The 20,411-nt window shown below is 32.1% G+C and overlaps 3 protein-coding genes across 4 annotated transcripts; all 3 read right to left on the bottom strand.

The window, feature by feature from the left end:
- Positions 1-5,315: 5,315 nt before the first annotated feature.
- Positions 5,316-9,884, bottom strand: LOC133674154 (probable glycosyltransferase At5g20260). Of its 2 annotated transcripts, none has more exons than XM_062095159.1 (5): positions 9,427-9,884; positions 9,170-9,295; positions 8,895-9,046; positions 6,871-7,225; positions 5,316-6,277 (listed from the first exon to the last, which is right to left on the bottom strand). In XM_062095159.1, exons 1-5 carry the CDS (start codon positions 9,670-9,672, stop codon positions 5,591-5,593), a joined length of 1,566 nt encoding a protein of 521 aa, XP_061951143.1. In that variant the 5' UTR covers positions 9,673-9,884; the 3' UTR covers positions 5,316-5,590. The 2 variants fall into 2 exon arrangements, with proteins under 2 accessions (XP_061951143.1, XP_061951144.1); XM_062095160.1 differs by having other exon boundaries at positions 6,871-7,214; positions 9,427-9,445.
- A 2,362-nt stretch (positions 9,885-12,246) lies between these two features.
- Positions 12,247-15,281, bottom strand: LOC133673681 (probable glycosyltransferase At5g20260). Its single transcript, XM_062094540.1, has 4 exons — positions 14,835-15,281; positions 14,494-14,645; positions 13,175-13,529; positions 12,247-13,082 (listed from the first exon to the last, which is right to left on the bottom strand). The coding sequence occupies exons 1-4, from the start codon at positions 15,057-15,059 to the stop codon at positions 12,414-12,416; spliced, it is 1,401 nt and encodes a 466-aa protein (XP_061950524.1). The 5' UTR covers positions 15,060-15,281; the 3' UTR covers positions 12,247-12,413.
- A 2,487-nt stretch (positions 15,282-17,768) lies between these two features.
- LOC133673761 (probable glycosyltransferase At3g42180) lies at positions 17,769-20,296 on the bottom strand. Its single transcript, XM_062094650.1, has 4 exons — positions 19,597-20,296; positions 19,329-19,480; positions 18,720-19,083; positions 17,769-18,621 (listed from the first exon to the last, which is right to left on the bottom strand). Exons 1-4 carry the CDS (start codon positions 19,819-19,821, stop codon positions 17,959-17,961), a joined length of 1,404 nt encoding a protein of 467 aa, XP_061950634.1. The 5' UTR covers positions 19,822-20,296; the 3' UTR covers positions 17,769-17,958.
- Between the last annotated feature and the right edge of the window lie 115 nt (positions 20,297-20,411).

The raw sequence follows: 20,411 nt of genomic DNA, 5'->3' as shown, positions 1-20,411 counted from the left end.
GGGAATGCTCAAAGGGCCGTATGTATCATCGAGTCAACATATACCATCGCTGGTGACATATTTTCATTTTGGATTTACCGCCGGCGAATTTAATGGGAGCTCCATCAGTGTGTTTTCAAGAAATCCCATATCAAATACCAAGCGTGAGCTTGCCGTGGTTGGACGGAGAGGAGAGTTCAGGTTGGCTACAGGGTTTGCTCAGTTGAAGACTTACTTTCTAAATGCAACTAACGGTGATGCCATTGTTTAGTAAAATGTAACTGTGTTCCATCATCAAGTTAAACGCAGAATTAATTTGAATCTGAAAAATCTAGCCGGAGGCATGCCGATTATACCTGGTAATTATTTAATAAATAATTTAGATGTGTCAATCCTTTTCTAATATATTTTATTTTCATTATTTGGTATATATCCTCCTATTTTATAAGAAAAAACAATTAAAAAAATAAGATAATGTTAGAACCCATCTATAACTCCTAAATTATTGATAACTTGGTAATTTAATTCTCTATGTTGATATTTCATATATTTGTCAAATTTAGACTTTTTTTAGAAAGATCAAATTCAAGCTATAATTAATTTCAAAATAAATGGGCATGTGGTAAGGGCAATTTAATGCTCTTAACCAATTCATGTATATATTTATTTATTGATTAAAATTTATTATAAGCACTTAAAATAGCCCAGACAAGCCTGGGCCTAGAAAGACAGCCCTTGATGATCCTACCAACATTTCCTTCTCAGATGAGATCTGGGTGCCAGAAATTCTACCTCTCCTTCCTGCCCTCCTCACCGTTCCCTTTTATATTCTTCACATTCTTCGCAAGAACGCAAGCTTAGACTTGGAGTTTGAGATTGGGAATCTCGAGTCTCGGAGAGTACTTTACGGGCTAACGTTTCTTTTCGTGGAAAAATCAAGAAAGACCACAGTACTTGAAACTGCCATTATTGTGGGTGACTGATCTGACAAGTAGTTTAATACTCTGTTTATTTGCTGGTATTTTTTAAAAAAAATAAATTTTAAAAAAATAAATTATATTTTTAATATTGGGTACTGTAATAAAAAATAATTTAAAAAGTATTTTTTAGTGTTTCGTTATATTATAAAAAACGAACTTGAAAATAACTTATTAATATTTTATTTTTTAAAGTTTATTAAAATAATGAGAAACAAATTTTACAAATTAAAAGGTTGAATGAAAATGAAATTTTTTAAAAAATAATTTTATAAATTATCTAAAATAAAATAAATAATAATCAAAATAATATAGATCAAATCTAAAAAATAAAAAAAAATTAAAGATAAAAAAATAAAATAATAATAATTAACATTTCATAAATTATTTCAAATAAAATAAGTAACAATCAAAAGAATGAAGAAAAAATTTAATAGATAAAAAATTTCAATTAAAAAATCATAAAAAAAAGCAAATAATAATTATAAAAACGAGGACCAAAGTTAATATAAAAATTAAGTTCTAATGGATGAAATTAAAAAATAAATATTCAGATCAATATATATATATAGCAATAAAAATTTTGAGGACCAAATTTGATATAATCAGCAAATAATATGATATTTTTAATTTTTTCACAACTTCCGGAAAGTGTTTTCCATCCAAAATAAAAGAAAATACTTTTCTAAAAATTAAGCCAAATTTTTCTTTGATTGCAAAGTGTTTTTCGTTAACTAACTTTTTTAAAAACAAACAAACATAAAAAATTTGAAAAATAATTTTTCAAAAACTATTTTCCATAAAAGAAACGCATTCTAAATTTTGTTTTTGGTGGGATTTTGTTCTTCTTGAGAGGAGAGAAGAAATTGTGTGATTGATAAATTTTGGAGGAACTAATTTAACACCTTTGTGTTTGTATTGTATTTATATACGAGGGTATATATTTTTTTTTATTTAAATTTAGAAATTATGTTGATATGTAATTTAAATTATAATTTTTTTAAAAAATGGAGCATAGTGAAAAAATTACCTTGATTTTCCCTTTTGTTTTTTTAAAACTTACAAGTTTTAATTATAAAAAATATTTTATTTATTATTAATAAATATTTTTTCTTTTAAAAAATTGATGCACCTGATTTTATCTTACTAATTTGCTGTAATTTTTTCATCTCAAAACAATTTTAATCTCATCTTATGTCAAAAAACATTTATGCTTTTTCACTTGTAAAATATTTTAAAGTGTGTATAGTAAACGAGCACTTATTTTTTTATTTGTAAAGTTTATATAAGAATAGAGTTTGATTTATTTTTTAATTCAAATTTTAAAATAAGTTAAATTATTTTTTTTAAGAGAGTCAAAAATACCATATGCTATTTTTTAAATAAATTAACCGTGTTATTTTTTTTTATTATGCTACTTAAAAAAAAAAGCTCTAATAATGAAACGAGGAAGTTTCCCATGCCCAATCATGGCAAGAAACCAAGAAATGCATGGTCCACCATTGCTGCTTCTTTCCAATGAGAATGGAATAAATTTCTGCATCAGGAAAATAGTTTTTTTCAACTTTATTATAAAGTAACACACTTCTTGGTCTAAAGAAGTGGTAACTTTTTAAGGAATGATTATCTTTATGTAATGTTTTTTTTAATTAATTTTTTAAATATTTTTTATTGTTTGATATTACTGATATTAAAAATAAATTTAAAAGGGATAAAAAATATATAATTTTAATATATTACTAAAAAACAATACTTTTAAAATTAACAATTATTACAATGTTAAATTCTAACTTATTGCTTTGGACAAAATAAAATATTTGATGTGCAAGAATAAACTCTATCTAAATTCATGAAAACGTAAGCTTTGAGAAATAATCGATCATGTGAAGACATGCGAAATAGCTTATAATTTATCATGTGATATTGAAATCAAGAGTTGATAAATAATGAAATTACTCGAACTTGGAATTGAAAGTGATTTCTACTATTAACCCAATTAATTTATAATAATAAATCTTGCAATTATCCAAAAAAATTGGATGAACATATGTCACTGTTTGAACTTTTATGGTAATTATAGAGATAAATACCATACATTTTATACTCTTTTTAACGTGTTTTAACATTAACAGGAGTCATTTGTTACTAACATAAATTCCATGTATTAGTTACAGTTGAAATAATTCAAACTGATTTTTTTCTCAGGTAAAAAATATATATTTATGAAAAAATAATAATAAAATAAACAAAAGCACAATTAGATATAAGATACAATCTACTTAATTATCCCTTTATTGAATGCTCAATATTGAATTAACACTAATATTTAATTCAGTTAAATTTAAAACTATTCATGCTGAAGTATGTAATTTTTATTGATAAAAAGTGATATCTTGATATTACTTTATCCTTTCTTGTAAAGTACTATTCACTTACGTAATATTTCTCTCCATTCCTTTATTTTTTTTTCTTGTTTTATTTTTAATTTTAGTTTTATTATTCAATATTAAAAATATTGAAGTTTGAACTTTGTATTCTTTTACAATTTATTTTTTATAAGGTTATTCTAGTTTTATGATTCAAATCACAAGTTTGTTAGGTTAACTCGGTTAACTCAAGTTTTTTTATTAATTGATTTATTTTTTTTAATTTTATTTTTCAACATTGAATTGATTAAAAATTAGATTTTATTGTTTTTTTTGTTTTTTTCTATAAAATTATCCTTATTTCATAATTCAGATTATATGTTTGACAGATTTACTCAGGTCAACTCAAGTCATTTTATAATTAATTTTTCAATTTCAATCACATCCTTCAATATTAGGTTTACTTGTGGGCTTAACAGATTAATTTGGATTAATTTTTTTAATTGATTTGTTTTACAGTTTTATTCTTCAATATTATGCTTATTAAATATTAAGCTTTACATTAAACCATTTAAAAACATTTAAAAATGTATAAATTTAGTATATTTTTTTAAGCAAAGTATACTCTTCAAACCTATACATATGCAAACAGGTGGTGATTGATGAGTTAAAAAGAGAAGTTGCGACAAGAATTACAGCTTTAAAATTTTATAGTTAGTGATGGAAAGTAGGATTAGACTTTTCATGGGAGTTTGACAGGATGAACACGAGAAAAAAAAAACCGGAACTTTAATTGGGGGTCAAATCGGCTCTTCGACAAAATTCTGATCCAAATTAAACCCTATACTATCAATATTTTCCATTTTAATCCTCACTTTCATCTCTATTGATGTTTTTTTCTAGGTCCAAAAGTGATAGTTAACTAAAGAAATAAATTGATCAATGGCAAGATTGGAATATATATCTTTTAAAAAATAGCGTAGCCTGTGAAAATTAAGGTCTACATGCAAAAATTAACCTTCTATTTTTTAAAAAAACTGGAGTTTTCACTTACGGTTTTTTAAAAACTTGAACGTGGGAATTGGGATTTTTTAGCTGTAATATTTTTTATTTATTTATGTTAGTTTTCCAATTTTTTTTTTAAACTGTGATAATCTTCAAGAACACTCCAAAATTTAAGAGTAACTAAAAAACAAATGGTCGGGCAATCATCTGTGATTTTTGGAGAGGTCGGACAATGGCAGGTCGGAGATGTCCTTTTTTCTTTCCCCGACACGACAACAAACAGAAAGACTAATCTACCCTCTCTTTTTTCACGTGATACCCCTCCGATAGTTATTCTTTGGAATGTAGTCTGACGACGACGGAAGTATGGAGTCCAGCTGTTTTTTCTTTTCTTGGAAAGGATAAAAAGGAATCGGTAATTTCCTTTTGAGGTTTGTTTTTCCTTTTTTTTTTTTTTTTAGTTGATGAGTATTTTTTAAATTATTTTTTACATCCGAAATTAATTTGTTTCTCATATAACTTTTTATATATATATATATATATTTATATTGATCTAGTGTATTAAAAAAATTAATTATCTTTTAAAATATTATTTTGAGTGTTCAAATAACTTTTAAGATTCTTAATCCCATTAAATACATAAATAAATTCATTTTTCTATGTTGTTTTGTCTTTTGCATACTACATTAAGATAGTGTTTAAGATCATAATGTAAATTATGTTTTTAAAAATTTTAAATTTTTTTATTTAAATTAAATTTATTTTATGTTTTCAGATCGTTTTAATATATGTTATAAAAAATAATTTTTAAAAAATAAAATTTTTTTATTTTAATATATTTTTAAACAAAAAATATTTTAAACCGTCACACTACTCTTACAGTCCCATCCCAAACAAATTATAAGTTATCATCCCAAACAAATTATAAGTTATCGCCAAGCACATGGCTAGAAGGGAAAAAAAAAATTTCTTGAAGCACAGATTACAATTATAGGAACTAAAAAATCATTAATTTGATTCCATTCGAATAACAGTAGAGAGTCTTTGTGAGATGGGGAAGAACAATCGGGAGATGCTCATGTAGCATTTTTCACTCCAATTTATTACCTCACACAACAATCAAAATACATGCCTACTCTCACTATCACAAAAAAAATTCATGCCCTGCGTGAAGGAGAATGACCTCCAGCAGAAAGTAAAATTCTTTACCAAATTAGAAAAGAGTGCGAGACAAGATGTACAAGAGGGTTTTGAATCTTCTGATCAAATTGATGAATCCTTCTTGACATTAAGCCTCCTTAACCATACTGAATGGAGTATCATATGAAGCATATCATATGGCTGAGCAGGTCGATTCAGCATGAAATGTCTTTGAATTTGCATCACTCTTCTTTGCATTGTAAGATACCGTCGAGATGAAATTCCTTTCAAAATCGTCTTAATTTCAGGTATCTTTTGCGGTGGAATGTCTACGGAGAACTTGCTCCAGTCAAGGACATCACTAAATGGTAATGAATAGTTATCAGAAATGGTCACGGGAACACATCCTAATTGAATTGCCGTCACCACTCTAGGACTGGCTACTTCATGGCCACTTGGGCACAGACAAAACTTGCTTTGACCCATCAATTCGAAGTAAAGATTAGTGTTCTTTTTGTTCCTTTGAGTAAGGTACTCATGGACTTGAACCTCATCATCCTTCTCTTTCCAGTGTGTTAATAAGACCTTCCTTATGTGACCATGAGCTCCGCCGGCAAAGAACGCAAGGATTGAACGCTTACTTGGCGGCTTAGTGTATTCCCGAGGCGGCCCGAGCTTGCCAACGGGAAGAAAGATTTCTGGAATCGAAACATCTCTTTGGGGCCGGAACCCTTCTGATATATTGGCGTTGCAAAGGACCCTAACAAAGTACCTGAAGAGTTCAGGATTGGCTCTTGACACATCTGGGGCCTGTGATAAACATTTTAAATATATATTTTTTAGTTTACACGTAGCATCCACTTCACTTCAGAAATTAGAATAGTTTGATAAGATGCATATGATTTTCACAGATCATCAAACCAAGAGGATGTTAAATCGGATAAAGATTTGAAATTTTTATTACGAGGCTTTCCCATTGGATAGTTCAAAGTACATTATACCTCCAGATCAAGAGATAATATGTTAAATCATAGTCTTTTCATATGCTATTGGGTTATTTAGACTGCTGAATTATGCTAGAAGTCAGCTTCATTGCTTGTCTTTTTTCCTTGGTTCATCCTTTTTGTATCACACTCCTGTTGTTTTCCATTCCTGAATTGCTATTTTTTTAATGCAATTCTCAATTATTATATAAAAAAATAAAACTCGATCCGGCCAGACAAGTTTATCTGTTGACTAAACCCATTTCAAATCAAGTTATATTTCGAATTGATTTAAAAATTAATCAAGTCAAATATGGTTTAACTTAGTTAAACCCAATCGAGTCAATTTTAAAATCCAGCAAACCCATATGCTTTATGAAAACTGCAAGATGAAAAAATAAGGAGGAGGTGTGTCATTACCCAATCATGGCAGGAAACAGAGAAATGATCAGCTCCTTGAGTTCTATTCCAGTAAGTGTACTTATCAGCTACAACACGAACATAATCAGTGACCAAACGCTGGAGTTGATCACGAGCGAAGGTGATGCGAGGCTTGTAGACATAGTGGATGATATAGGCCACGCTTATGGGGAGAAAAAATGCATGTGCTTCATCAGGATGGCGAGCAATGAAGGGGCTTTTGCCACTCTCAATTTCATCAAGAAACTGCCCTTCAATGCTGTAGATGTCATTTACCGGTGCACCGTGGACGACGGGCAGCTCCCCTTCCTTGTAGACCCATACCTTGAATCTCTTCTCCATCTCTGTGTAACTCCTGAAGAAAAATTAATCAGTAATTTTTAAATATTGTTTGTCACTCTCTCTAAACAATTAATTATAATTTAAAAAAATAATTGCATATTACTATTTTTATATTTTTATCCTTAAGTTTTCTATCTTTTCTGTCTCGATGTAACCAAACGTTATAAATATATAATTTTAGTACGTATTAATTACGTTAACTTTCGTCTTCTGTCTGATTTATTTTTATATTTTTATCCTTAATTTTTCTATGTTTTCTTTCTCGATGTAACCAGACGTGATTTTAGTCTCTATTTCTTGAACGTATTAATTACGTTAACTTGTTTAATCATACGAGGCCAGCAGAAAAGCAACGTTGGGGTCGCATTTTGATTTTTTATACTAAATTCTTTTTTCTTTTAAATCAATCACATCGAAGCTTTCTTACAAAAATCTCTCAATTATTCTTATACAATTACTTGGAGATAAGGCACAGATTACATAAACCGTCCCAATCGCTGGGCAAATAAATTGAAACAAATCTACTAGACATTATTATGGGCCATTAAGGGATTAAGTTATGATTTTGTAAGCTAGAGGGACCAAGTTGTTATATCACTACGAGTATAGGGACTGAGTCATTATTTACTTAAACCTTACCGACCCTGCCTGTACTATTAACGTACACGATGAAATGAATCCGGCCTTCTGAAACCCCACAGCATCGCCTCTATCCTCCCACAGTCTCCACGCACTAGACATTATTATGCGCCAATCCTGGCATGACATGTGCACATGAAAATGTGTCATGGGCACGTTTAATTTGTGGCATGGCCATAGTCACATAGATCGTCTGATGTCATTATGAGCAACATGACAAAGTGTTGCCTACGTGGAACACATCTCTCTCTCTTTATCTTCCCTCCCCTTATCCTCTCCCTCCCTCACAACCCGACCCGAATCCATTCGATTGCTAATGCAGGATTACATTCCTAAGAACTGAGCATATTGCCAATCTTGAGCAAAAGCAGAATCAATTAAAGGGCATAAATTATTATATAAGTGTGTCACGTGACAAGGAATTATGCTTAGCTACTATGGCGTGTTTGGAAAGTGTTTAACAAGTTCATAATTTTACTTGATCGCACTCCCAAGAGAAAGGTAAAGGTACGATGGTGAGAGGCTGTAAGCAGCACAAACCTTTAGCACTTTCCATAAATATTGATTTCAGAACCTAGTTTAAAAATAATATAATTAATCAGTGACTAAATTAAACTTAATACTGTGAACAAGGGGGGGAAAATCATCATTGTTACCAATGAATTCTATGAAGTAGAAAAAGATGACGCTGTTCACTTATGAATTCTGTAAGTGGGAAAATTAATTTATGCAGCGGAGGAAATCTCAGAAATGAAAACAGCTTTGCTTATAAGATCATGCAGCCTCGCCGGCAGTCTAGTAGGATCATTAGAATTTATTTATTTTTAATAAAATGTCATTGTTTTGTTTTGTTTTGTTTTTTTTTAAATAAGAGATTAGAGTAATCTAGGTTAATACGGATGTTATAACTATAGTTTTTGAAGGTGTCAATTGGCTAATTGCTGCAAAGCAAGAATTTAGAGGTTCCTTTCGAATTCAAATCCTACCTTTTTCAATCAATTTATAGCTAATATCACGAAAAGAAAAGGGTATTGAAACTTAACTGGTGAAAAGCATATTGATTTCTGTACATGGATCCTCTAGGAATGTAACTCCCCTCCTTGTAAGATGACGAGTTCTGTGATCGAATTGCTCTGTAAATAGCTGCTCTTGCTTGAGCCAAACCTTCTTCAATTCTCTCAAAATCTGTCTTTTTCTGCCCCAAAAGTAGAGTCACACGCACAAGAACAAGATTAATAACATGCAACAAATCAAGAAACAAAAACTGCATAAAAACAAGGCATATTTGAAACAGTGAAAAATCATTAATTAGGCTCACCTTTTCATGTCTTGTAATTACTGGAATGCTGGGGCGGCTAGAAACGGCAGAACTGCTGTGTACTGGCAATGGAAGTGGTGACGGTGACGGTGACGGTGAAGGTGGAAACCTTTCAGAGATCTTTTCCTGTCCATGACACCACCAAAGAACAAACCAAGAAATCAATCTATTTTGTCAAAAAAGGAGAAATTAAAGGGAACAACTTTTCAGTGCAGTCTATGCATGCGTGGTTGCTAAAACCATCAAACAAGCTTTACTTTGTCCTTCCGAGCACTAATTTCTTCATCTCCAACAGTGGTTGTCGGTGAAGGAAAATATTGAAACCTCTCAAAAGTATGGTTGGATTTTGCTTCTTCGATACTATAATTAGGGGAGTACAGAGAAGACAAAGGAGTAGAGATTCTGATAGTTTGGTTCAAGGGAGATAAGCATAGGAAGAACAAGGTGGAAACAAGAGCTGATAGAAGTAGAAAACTTATGGTGGAGCTATTAAAAGTTGCCATCAGACTTCTCTTTCAGTGTTTTGCAGGGTTTAGTTTCTTCTGCTGGTATGGACACAGGAGGAGATCAAGCATGGAGGTGTCTTCATAAGCTTCACCTGAAAAGGATGAAAGATTAGCAAGCAGTATATAAGAAGATGGAGCTAGCATGGTCATCTTGAGTGTAGAAAGTGTACTTTTCATGTGAGAGAGTAATGGTGAGGAATTTTATTGCAGCAATAAATAAAATATCTCTGTTTTTTTTTAAAAAAATAAAAGGAATAAAATAAAATATATTTTGGTCCTTGCAGGATCATCAGTGCTCCATTTATACTCATTTGGTTTGAATTCTCAACAATACCCTTATGATTTCTTAAATATTTAAAATCTACCCTGATTATTAAATAATTACTAATGGAACGATATAATGATGTGCCCAATTTTTAAATTAATTAATTAATTAATTAATTTTCTGAGATTTTGTCACTTGTGTAAAATTTGAGAGGACAAGATGGGGAAAAATAAGAAAAGGGACATACAAGGATGTAAAAAGGTGAGATTTTCTGCCCTTTTCAACTAGTGGTAATAATATAAAAATTATAAATAACTCCAAGGGTAATAAGAAGACCATTAATGGAATAGAGGTGTGAATTATGAATTCTACCTAAAATGTTTCAACCTTAATCTAATAAAAAATTCAATTATTTTTTTAAAATAATATTATTTTGATTTTTTTTAAGTTTACTCATCTAAAAAAAATTAAGGTTCAAATCGTATTTAATAACTATGATTTTATTATATATATATATATATAAGATTTTATTAATTTTTCTAATATATTAGATTAATATAAATTGTGTATTTTTTAAAATTATCTAGGAAAAAAACTTGGTTTTAGTTGATTTATAAACCATCATAAAAATATTTAAATAAAAAAAACACTTTCGATAAAAAAAAATAAAAATATACATCCATGGTGACCGTATAACACCTCTCGACAAAGACATGGCTGCTGCCGGCCACCAGCCAACAGCCAACAGACGCCAGCCGGCAGGAAGAACCATCGGATAATTGACCGAGATCAGTTCCTATATCTGTACTTCTCTAAGCACTAAAAACGAGGCTTGAACGAAACGTGGCATGTTGTGAGCACCTACAAATGATGACGTGCCCATTTGTCCATATCAGTCCTAATAGTTTTGAATATCAAACTGATCTCTCATGATCAGTAGTTAATAGAGTGATCTAATGCTGATCTCATTTTTCCCAGCATTTTCTTCACTTTTTTTTTTAAAAAAAAATATTTTTCTTCCATGTTTCTCTATAACATTTTTATTACTAATAGTCAAATACTGGATTATTATAACTTTGTAAAATCATGTATTAAAATTAAAAATGTAGAAGGTTTAGCCCTAATTTTTTTTAAATAGAAAAAACCTAGAATATAATATAAATGAAAAATAAAACAAGATTATTAAAGCAAAAATAGTCCAATTGATGAATGGATAAATATTAAGAAACGACAAGTGGGTAGGCCACGTACTCAGTGACCGATGTTCATAGTGGGACACACTCATCCTCCGACAACCCAGAACACACCACCATACCGCATAAATTGAAAAGAAAAAAAAAACAATAGCACAATATAAGAAATAAATAATAATATATCATTTGATTATATAATTTATTAAAAAAGGGTTTAATTGAGAAATAATAAGGATTCAATAAATATCTCAGAAATAATAAATATTTAACATGCATGTCAAGCTAAAATTTATTATATGAACTTTGAATCGATTTAGGTAAAAATAATTAACATAAACCTATACTAATAAATTATGAGTCAGAGTTTTTAGTTAAGAATATTTCTAATCGATTTATGTCCGACGTGGGTAAAGCTTTTGGATGTCAAATAATCAGGTGTATGGCGGCAGCCTGACAATAAGCCGCCTTGACTCCCCCTAGTGAAGTGGCGGCATATATGAAGCATATTATATATATGGCCGAGCCGGTCTGTTCAATTTGAAATGTCTTTCTACTTGTATGCCTCTCCTTTGCATCACGAGACACCTTTTGAATCGAAACCTTTTTAAAAATATTGTTTTAATTTCAAGCCGGGTCAAACATTTTCATATATATATATATATATATATATATATATATATATAGACAACATTGGTTTAGATTAGGGGAGTGTTTAGAAACGTGGTGTAAAGTGTGTTTTTTTAAAATTTATTTTTTTATTTAAAATAAATTTATTTTTTTATGTTTTCGGATTATTTTGATGTGTTAATATAAAAAATATTTTTTAAAAATAAAAAAATTTTATTTTGATACATTTCTAAACAAAAAGTACTTTTAAACTATTATCGTTACCATAATTTTAAACACATCTTAAATTACTATAAACCCAACCACTCCGAATAATTTTTAAAACTCAATTATCTTATTTACATGTATATTTTAATTTTTTAAATCCTTCTCTAAATTGAAATAGCTTTGATATTATGATAAAAATAACTAGAAGATAAGGGAATGATGATGAAATCTTTAATGGACTTGGATTTAAATTTATAATATTCTAGTAAGAAATTAAGATAAATAGTCTTTAATATTTATATATAAATTTAGGAGATACCTGGAAAAACTGAAAGAAAGAAGACTTGAAAGTCAATTCCAAAATATGATACAGTTTAGAACAAAAAAACTCAAGAGACGATCTGAGATGTACGAAGGGGTTAAAATCTATAGAAAATCATATTATATTATCGATATGGCACCTTGACATTGAGCCTCCTTAACCATACCGAGTGAAGTAGCATATGAAGCAGATCATATGGCCGAGCCGGTCGATTCAATTCGAAATGTCTTTGCACTTGTATCACTCTCATTTGCATTATCATATACCTTTGCGAAGAAATCTTTTTCAAGATTGTTTTGATTTCAGGTATCTTCTCGGACGGAATATGCACTGAAAACTTGCTCCAATCGAGAACATCACTAAACGGCAACGTATAGTTATCTGAAATAGTCACAGGTACACAGCCTAATTGAATTGCCGTCACCACTCTTGGACTCGCTACTTCATACCCACTTGGACAGAGGCAAAACTTGCTTTGACCCATTAATTCGAAGTAATCTGTTCCCTTTTTATCAAGGTATTCATGGACTTGAATCTCGTCATCTTTATCTTTCCAGTTCTCCAGTAACACCTTCCTGATATAACCATGAGCTCCTCCAGCGAAAAATGCAAAAATCGAACGCTTACTTGGGGGCAGGCCTTTATGGGGCGGTCCGAGCTTGCCATTAGGAATGTTGATTTCTGGTATTGAAACATCTCTTCGAGGCTCGAATCTTTCTGATGTATTGGCATTGCAAAGGACCCTTATGAAGTTCTTGTACAGATCAGGATTGGCTCCAGAAATATCCGGTGCCTGGGATTTCAAATAAAAGATCATTAATTTACGACATTCTTAGATTAGGGTTACAAATATAAGACAGCAGAGATAAAAGAGATTTCTGATACCCAATCATGGCAAGAAACCAAGAAATGATCAGCTCCTTTACTTCTATTCCAGTAAGGGTACTTGTCGGCTACAACACCAACATAATCTTGGACCAAACGTTGCAGTTCATCACGAGAATACGTGACAAGAGGCTTGTAGACATAGCTGATGATATAGGCCACGCTAATGGGTAGGAGAAACATGTGTGCCTCATCGGGGTGACTAGCAGCAAAGGGGCTCTCTCCATGCTCCATCTCATCAAGAAACTGACCTTCAACGCCGTAGATGTTGTTTAAGGGTCCACCATGGACAAGAGGTCGCTCTCCTTCCTTGTAAACCCATATCTTGAATCTCTTCTCCATCTCTGTATGGCTCCTGAATAAACATTATCCAGTGATGTCAATAAATGTGTTTGTCTATGCAAGTCAATGTATTATATAAAAATATTATTTAATCAAGATTATTAATTTATCGATTGTATTAAGGTTTTGCATAACCATGTTTTTGCTTCAGGAGACGACCTCTTTGACCCTATAGAGGATGATATATATATATATATATATATATATGTTTTCTTTTCTTTTCTTTTCACCTTGCAAGAGGCAACACTTCCACAGTTCAAGCCTTGTAAATTGCGAAGTATCATAGCATGTCGTCAACGTCTTGTGGATTACGACTGGCCGTGAGTATCACATTCAAACCCAGCCCCTACTCCAAGGTACAATTAATTTGTAAGAAAATTTTCAAAGAGGAACAGGACCATCCCTCGCCCTCTAAATTAATCTCTACCTACTCCCACAAAACTTAACGTCCAAGGTAGGGTAACAGGCATAACATATCAATTCACAACCTATAATGAATAGACATTGTTACAGTTGCAAAATTATAGCATTACAAGAACGTCGTCATAAATAACCAAATTTGAGGAATATTACACAAGGTAATACACTAGTGGATTCACCACTCAATGTTTTAAAGGAAATTTATGTAATTACTCTAATCAACATTAGTGTCATCACACAACCCAATGGCCCAAAAAATCTCTCACGCCATTATTTCTTCCTTCATCTTTATTTTGATCTCAAGGTAGCTGCTCTCAACGTGCGTGGAATTTTATATGATGGAGTCCATAAAATATTGAAATATAAAGAAAAAAAGAGGGTAAAATGGAATCCATATAACGGGTGACGGATTTTGTGCTGTGCATATCACATTAATTCATGTTAAACGAGTAGAAATAATCAATCTTGTAGGGTTATCACAATTACAATTTGAAAGCAACAAAAAAAGGGTAATGCTATGGGCAATGTGTGGAGGTAGATTGATAGCAAAACTTAACTGATGAAAAGCGTAAGGATTTCTGTATATGACTCCTTTGGGAATGTAAGTTCCTTCCTTGTATGATGTGTAGTTTTTCAACCGCGCCGCGCCCAGAATTGCTGCTCTTGCTCTTGCCAAACCATCTTCAATCTTCTCTCTGCCTCTCTTTATCTGCCCACAAAATATTAAGAACTTGTTTATCAATAACCAAAAACATAAATCAATGAGCAGCACTATATATATCTGATCTCAAAATATTCGTTAATCAGTTCATGACTTGTAACGGTTCTAAAACAAATCATTAAAAATATAAGAAAAAACAAAGTATATTGGATAATAAAAATCACCGAAGAGACTAACCTGCGTTGGCAACTGGTGTGGCTGTGACGGAGAGGGTTGAGAGCTTTCAAAAACAAGCTCGTTAGCTTTAGTATAGGCAGTATTTGATGTAGAAAACGAAGAAAAATATCCCACAGTATTGGTATTCTGGTTCAAGGGAGAACCAAAGTAGACAATAAGCGAAGCGAAAACAACAACCGGCAGTAGCATAAAACCAACGTTAGAGCCATTACATATAGTTTCCATGGCGGTTTATTTTTTTTCTTCTCTTCTAACATAAACACACAGAGAGGGGGAGGAGAATCATGGTGTCTACGTACACAAGTATTCCCAACGAAGAGTTAATAAGAATATATATGTACAGAAGTAAATTACCGAGAAGAAAGTAAAGCTAGAGTGACGGTTTGTGACAATCAATCATTACAGCCCCATAGAATCGGCGGCAAGCTGGTGCTAGAAAGTTTTTTTTTTTTTTTTCCTATCTGGGAGTCGGTCAATTGTATCTTTAGACACAAGATTGAACGTAGCGATAGGGTTGAAAAGTGGAAAGTTGGATTTCCATATTTGACCTGGAGTAAGTCATGCAAGAAATTGATGGACGAAATTTCGAATTCGAAATTTAATAACTTAAAAAATTGTTCGATACATCTACGAAAAGAAGAAAAAGCATGCCAAGCATTCAGCTCCTTTTATTTTGAAAAAATAATTTTTCTAGTTATGCTCTCTCTCTCTCTCTCTCTCTCTCTCTCTATATATATATATATATATATATATATATATATATATCTTCCTTTGATTGTGAGTAATCCATGATCGAGCTTCTTTAGGCCAGTGCACGTCTCTACATTGACAAGGTATATTCTGTGAGAAATTTAATAACTTGCAGTGGTAAAAAAATTTAAACTTAAAAACTGAAGGAATTGAGCATCTTGGTTTATAAATGGTAACATAGAAGCTGTCAATATAAGAAAATCAGAGCTGTTTAGGCAGCTGTGCTGTGGTATGACATAGACACCTTTTCTTTCCTTACTAATTTGTTCATGGTCTTTCATTTTGATTTGTGAGAATATTGTCCAATACGATGAAATTTTTTACTCGCAGCAATTATATCAGGATTTTATTGATCAAACTGATAAATAAAAGCGTGCTAAGAAGTTGTTCAAATGGGTACAATCTGACTTAAAATAGCAGTAAAGGAAAATCTAACTGTTGCATAGGTTCAAATTTTTCAAAGAGATTTCAGGACGGTGTAATTTCATGAACTTGGGCACAAACAAAACTTGTTCTGTCTCGTTAATTTCATGTAATTAATCTTGATACTTTGGTAGTTATTCATGAACTTGGATCTCATTATCTTTTCCCTTCCAATGTTTAAGCATGATTTTGCGTATGTCTCCGTGCGCCCCATCTGCAAAAAATGCCAAGATTTTGCGTTCATCAGGAGAAAAACCATGGCAGATTGGACTGAGTTTTAATGGGGGGCAGATTTTTGTGTAGCTCAGGATCATCTCTTGAGACTTGTGGTGCCTGAAATTAAATTAAAAATGCATAAATATTCCAAATGTGCAATCACCACTAATTTAATAATTGATTAGATTAAAATGCATTTTGTTCGGGATCTTAAGTTACATTTAGTTGATTTTCAAGGACAGAAGATTCTTACCAGTCTTTCACGGTGCTAGGTGGTGATCGGCAATTAGATGGACTCAACAATGGAAGCCACACTAAGTGGTAGAAAAAATGAATGGGCCTGATCAGGATTACGGGCCCAAATGGGCTCTTCCCATTATCCATTTCATCGATAAACTGGCCCTCTATGGAATAGATGTGTTTCATAGGCCCACTGTTGATCCTATGTGTAATCAGAAATTGTGGGTCTTAATTACCTTGGTGAAATACTTTTAGGGACTAAAATGATTGTGCATTTATTTAGTATTAAATATGAATTGGACTAGGGAAATTTGAGTCTCACCATATTGGGTTAACCTAGATACTTTTGGAAAAAAAATATAATGGTGAATATATTTATTTTGTGAATATATATATATATATATATATATATATATATATATATATATATATATATATATATATATATACAGATTGTCCACACATTTTATTTTCCAAATTCTTTATGATATAAATATAGAATAATTTCCAGAAAAAGAATATTATACAACATGAAGAGAAAAAAAAACAATACAACCATTCATCATAATATATACATGAAGTGGCTACAAAAATAATAATAATAAAGGAATTGCTTAGAGTGGTGCTTTGAGCCTGCCATGGAAAAGCTGCGGGGATGGGAAGATTGGGGAGGACTACTTTTCATTATATATATATATATAAAAAAAACTAATCATATGGTATTCTTTTTTTTTAGATCATATATACTAAATTTTTATGGACATATCTGAAAAATAATGATTTAAGACTCATATAACGACCTCGTTTAGGCATCATTCTTGTGATTTAAGGTTTGACTTTAATCGGCAAGGGGCACTAATTAAATGCCTCACATGCAATGGTCTTATATATGGTTGCAATAATTCTATTTGACAATTTGCATAATTTCTAAATTAAAAATATAGTTCCAAAGGTGTATTGGGTGGTTTAAGAAATTATTTTTATGATAGAATATTATCAAGCTAGTTAATAATAATTAATTATAAGATGTCATAATTAACCTTAATAAATGTCTTATTAATTTTTACACAGTAACCACAGTTATTGTTGATTTCTATGTGAGACCCATTAATTGTACAATGTAATATAAAAAATAATTTTTTGTTATTTTTAATCATTTTATGTGTAACATCAATTTCAACTAAATGTATTATGATATGTTTTTTATTCAAATAACTATTTCAATCATACATATATTTTACCTTAACTAAGTAAAATTGATTTTTTCATAATAATTTTTTTAAATTATAACCATAAAAATTATCATAATATCAAACATATTTTTTATTGGAATTTCATGCTTGGAATAGTGAAGCATACATTTAGGTAATGGGATTTACTAAGGTGAAAAATAGACTATTTTTCTTTCTGAAAGCATTGCAACCTTATTTTTGTAAATGCAAATGAATGTTTCAACTAAAATTTGAGGAAGAAGCAGGTAAAATGAACAGTTTGATCAGTCTGACAACCTAAAATTCAACCTCCGAAGCCACAACGAGTGAAGCACCATGTGGATAACATCAAATGGTTTAGCTGGTCGGTTGAGCACAAAATGCCTCTGAACTCTCTTGACTCTTTCATGCATTCTCAAGTACTTGCTGTTAGAAATTCTTTGCAGGATCATCTTGATTTCTGGTATCTTCTCAACTGGGATCTGTACTGAGAATTGACTCCAATTAAGGACATCACTAAACGGTAATGAATAGTTGTTAGAAATTATCACAGGCACACATCCTTGATAAATTGCTTCCACGACTCTAGGGCTTGCCACTTCAAATCCACTAGGGCACAAGCAAAACTTGCTTTGACCCATTAGTCTTGTGTAATTCTTGCCCTTTGGAAGCAGCTCATGGACTTGAACTTCGTTATCTTTGTTCTTCCAGTGCTTGAATAAGACCTGCCTGATATACCCATGAGCCCTACCTTCAAAGAATGCTAGAATTGGGCGGTTGTTTGGAGCCTGCCCCATATGGGTTGGACCAAGGCCTGCAAAGGGAAGGTAAATCTCCGGTAAAGGGACATCTCTCGGGGGCCGGAACCCTACAGAGATGTTGGCATTGCAGAGGACTCTAATGAATTTGTTGAAGAGCTCAGAATTGGCGATTGATACATCAGGTGCCTGAAATGAGAACACGACGGTGCGAGTGTTTTAGCTCAGGAGAATGTGCTACAGGAATGTCACCCCAAACCATAATGGTGCAGGAGTATTATGCTTACCCAATCATGACATGAAACCATAAAATGATCAGCACCGTTACTTCTATTCCAGTAAGGATACTTCTTGGCAACAATGTGAACGTAATCCGTCACAACCCGGCGGAGGCGATCACGAGAGTAATCCGCCGCCGCCGTGATCGGCAAGTAGATGAAGTGCACTATAGAAGCTACACTAATGGGGAGGAAGAATACATGGGCCTCATCGGGATCTTGGGCCCTGAATGGGCTCCCCTTGCTTTCGACCTCATCGATGAAATGGCCCTCAATGGAATAGATGTTGTTTAAAGGGCCATCATGGACCAATGGCCTCTCTCCTTCCTTGTAGGGCCACACCTTGAATCTCTTCACCATCTCTATATGGCTCCTGTTAATATACCGAAAAGCAATCAGGCAAAAGATGGTCAATTATCCCTGCTTTTCCTAAAAGAAACGAAAAATGAAAAAAGAATTTTAATTTACCCTTTAATAATTTTCTAATTTTATAGCCATAGAGATACTTCAATCGATCTTGATCTATTGAATGTGGCACAAATACCATGTCAAGAAATATTTTAGAAGTGCAATGCCTAACATTCAAGAGAAAATTTAAAGCTTCCTTGGAGACTCAACTGATGAAAAGCATGGGAGTTCCAGTATACTGATCCTTTGGGAATGAAGGTCTCTTTCTTGTGTGATGTGTAGTTCTTCGAACGAATAGCTTCTTGAATAGCTGCACGAGCCTTAGATAAACCCTCTTCTACTCTCTCCAGGCTACTCCTTTTCTATTCACAGAAAATGTGAAGTGAAAATCTCAAGAAAAAATGATCAAAAAACCAACCAGCAAGGGTTTGAACACTAACATGCACATAAAGCTATAAAAACTTTCAACACTGCTCACTTTTTGAGTCTTGGGCTCATCTTCATTGCTTGTATTAATGGAGGTTGAAGCAAATGCATCCAGTACTGGTGCTTCTAGTGGTGTTGTTGAGCTGTTGGCTTTAATGGGATTGAAAGAAGAGAAGAGTAGGGTGAAATGGTCCTGACCACCCAAGGGAAAGAGAAGGAGGAGAAAAAGAAAAGCTGGAAGTATTAAGCATAATTTGTCCAAGTTAAAGGCTGCCATGGCTGACTAATTAGCTTCTATTCCTAGAATTCTCTGCTTTCACTCTTCTTTATTACAAAGATGGAAAAACATAATCACTATTTGCTATGTAATTCTTTTGTAGAAGCTTTAGGCTAGTAGAAAAGATCAGGGCTTGTGAATTGAAGATGGTCATGCAGTGGAAATTAAGTCTATACAAGTGTTGTAGGTCCTGCAAATTATGGCATCGAAGTACAGTAAAAATAAGACCTTGACCCGATGGATATTGGGAATGTACCCAGTTCACCTTGATTGAATAATTTAATTGTTTTGCCTGTAATAATTTCTCTTCGAACATGATCATTTTGATTCAACTTGTAATGAAGGCACCTAACTTCAAGGTGGTGAGGCATGTGTAATGAAGGAAGGAATTTGACTACCCAAAAAAGCCTTATATTTTATAGACAAGGAGCCTATTAAAGAAGGGATTCCTATGAATTTCTGGAATTTGGAGCTGATACGAGTCTTGGACCACTAACTTTCTTGAGCTTGCTGCCCTTCGATTCATGCACCATGTCAAATGTCCAAATAAGGGCAGAAATTTTGGATTCCCTCAGCTACTTTGTCTTATC

This window comes from Populus nigra, chromosome 15 (genome assembly GCF_951802175.1).
Source record: "Populus nigra chromosome 15, ddPopNigr1.1, whole genome shotgun sequence".
Classification (NCBI taxonomy): Eukaryota; Viridiplantae; Streptophyta; class Magnoliopsida; order Malpighiales; family Salicaceae; genus Populus; species Populus nigra.
Note: the sequence above shows the minus strand (reverse complement) of the source record. Positions and strands in the feature narration are given on the sequence as shown.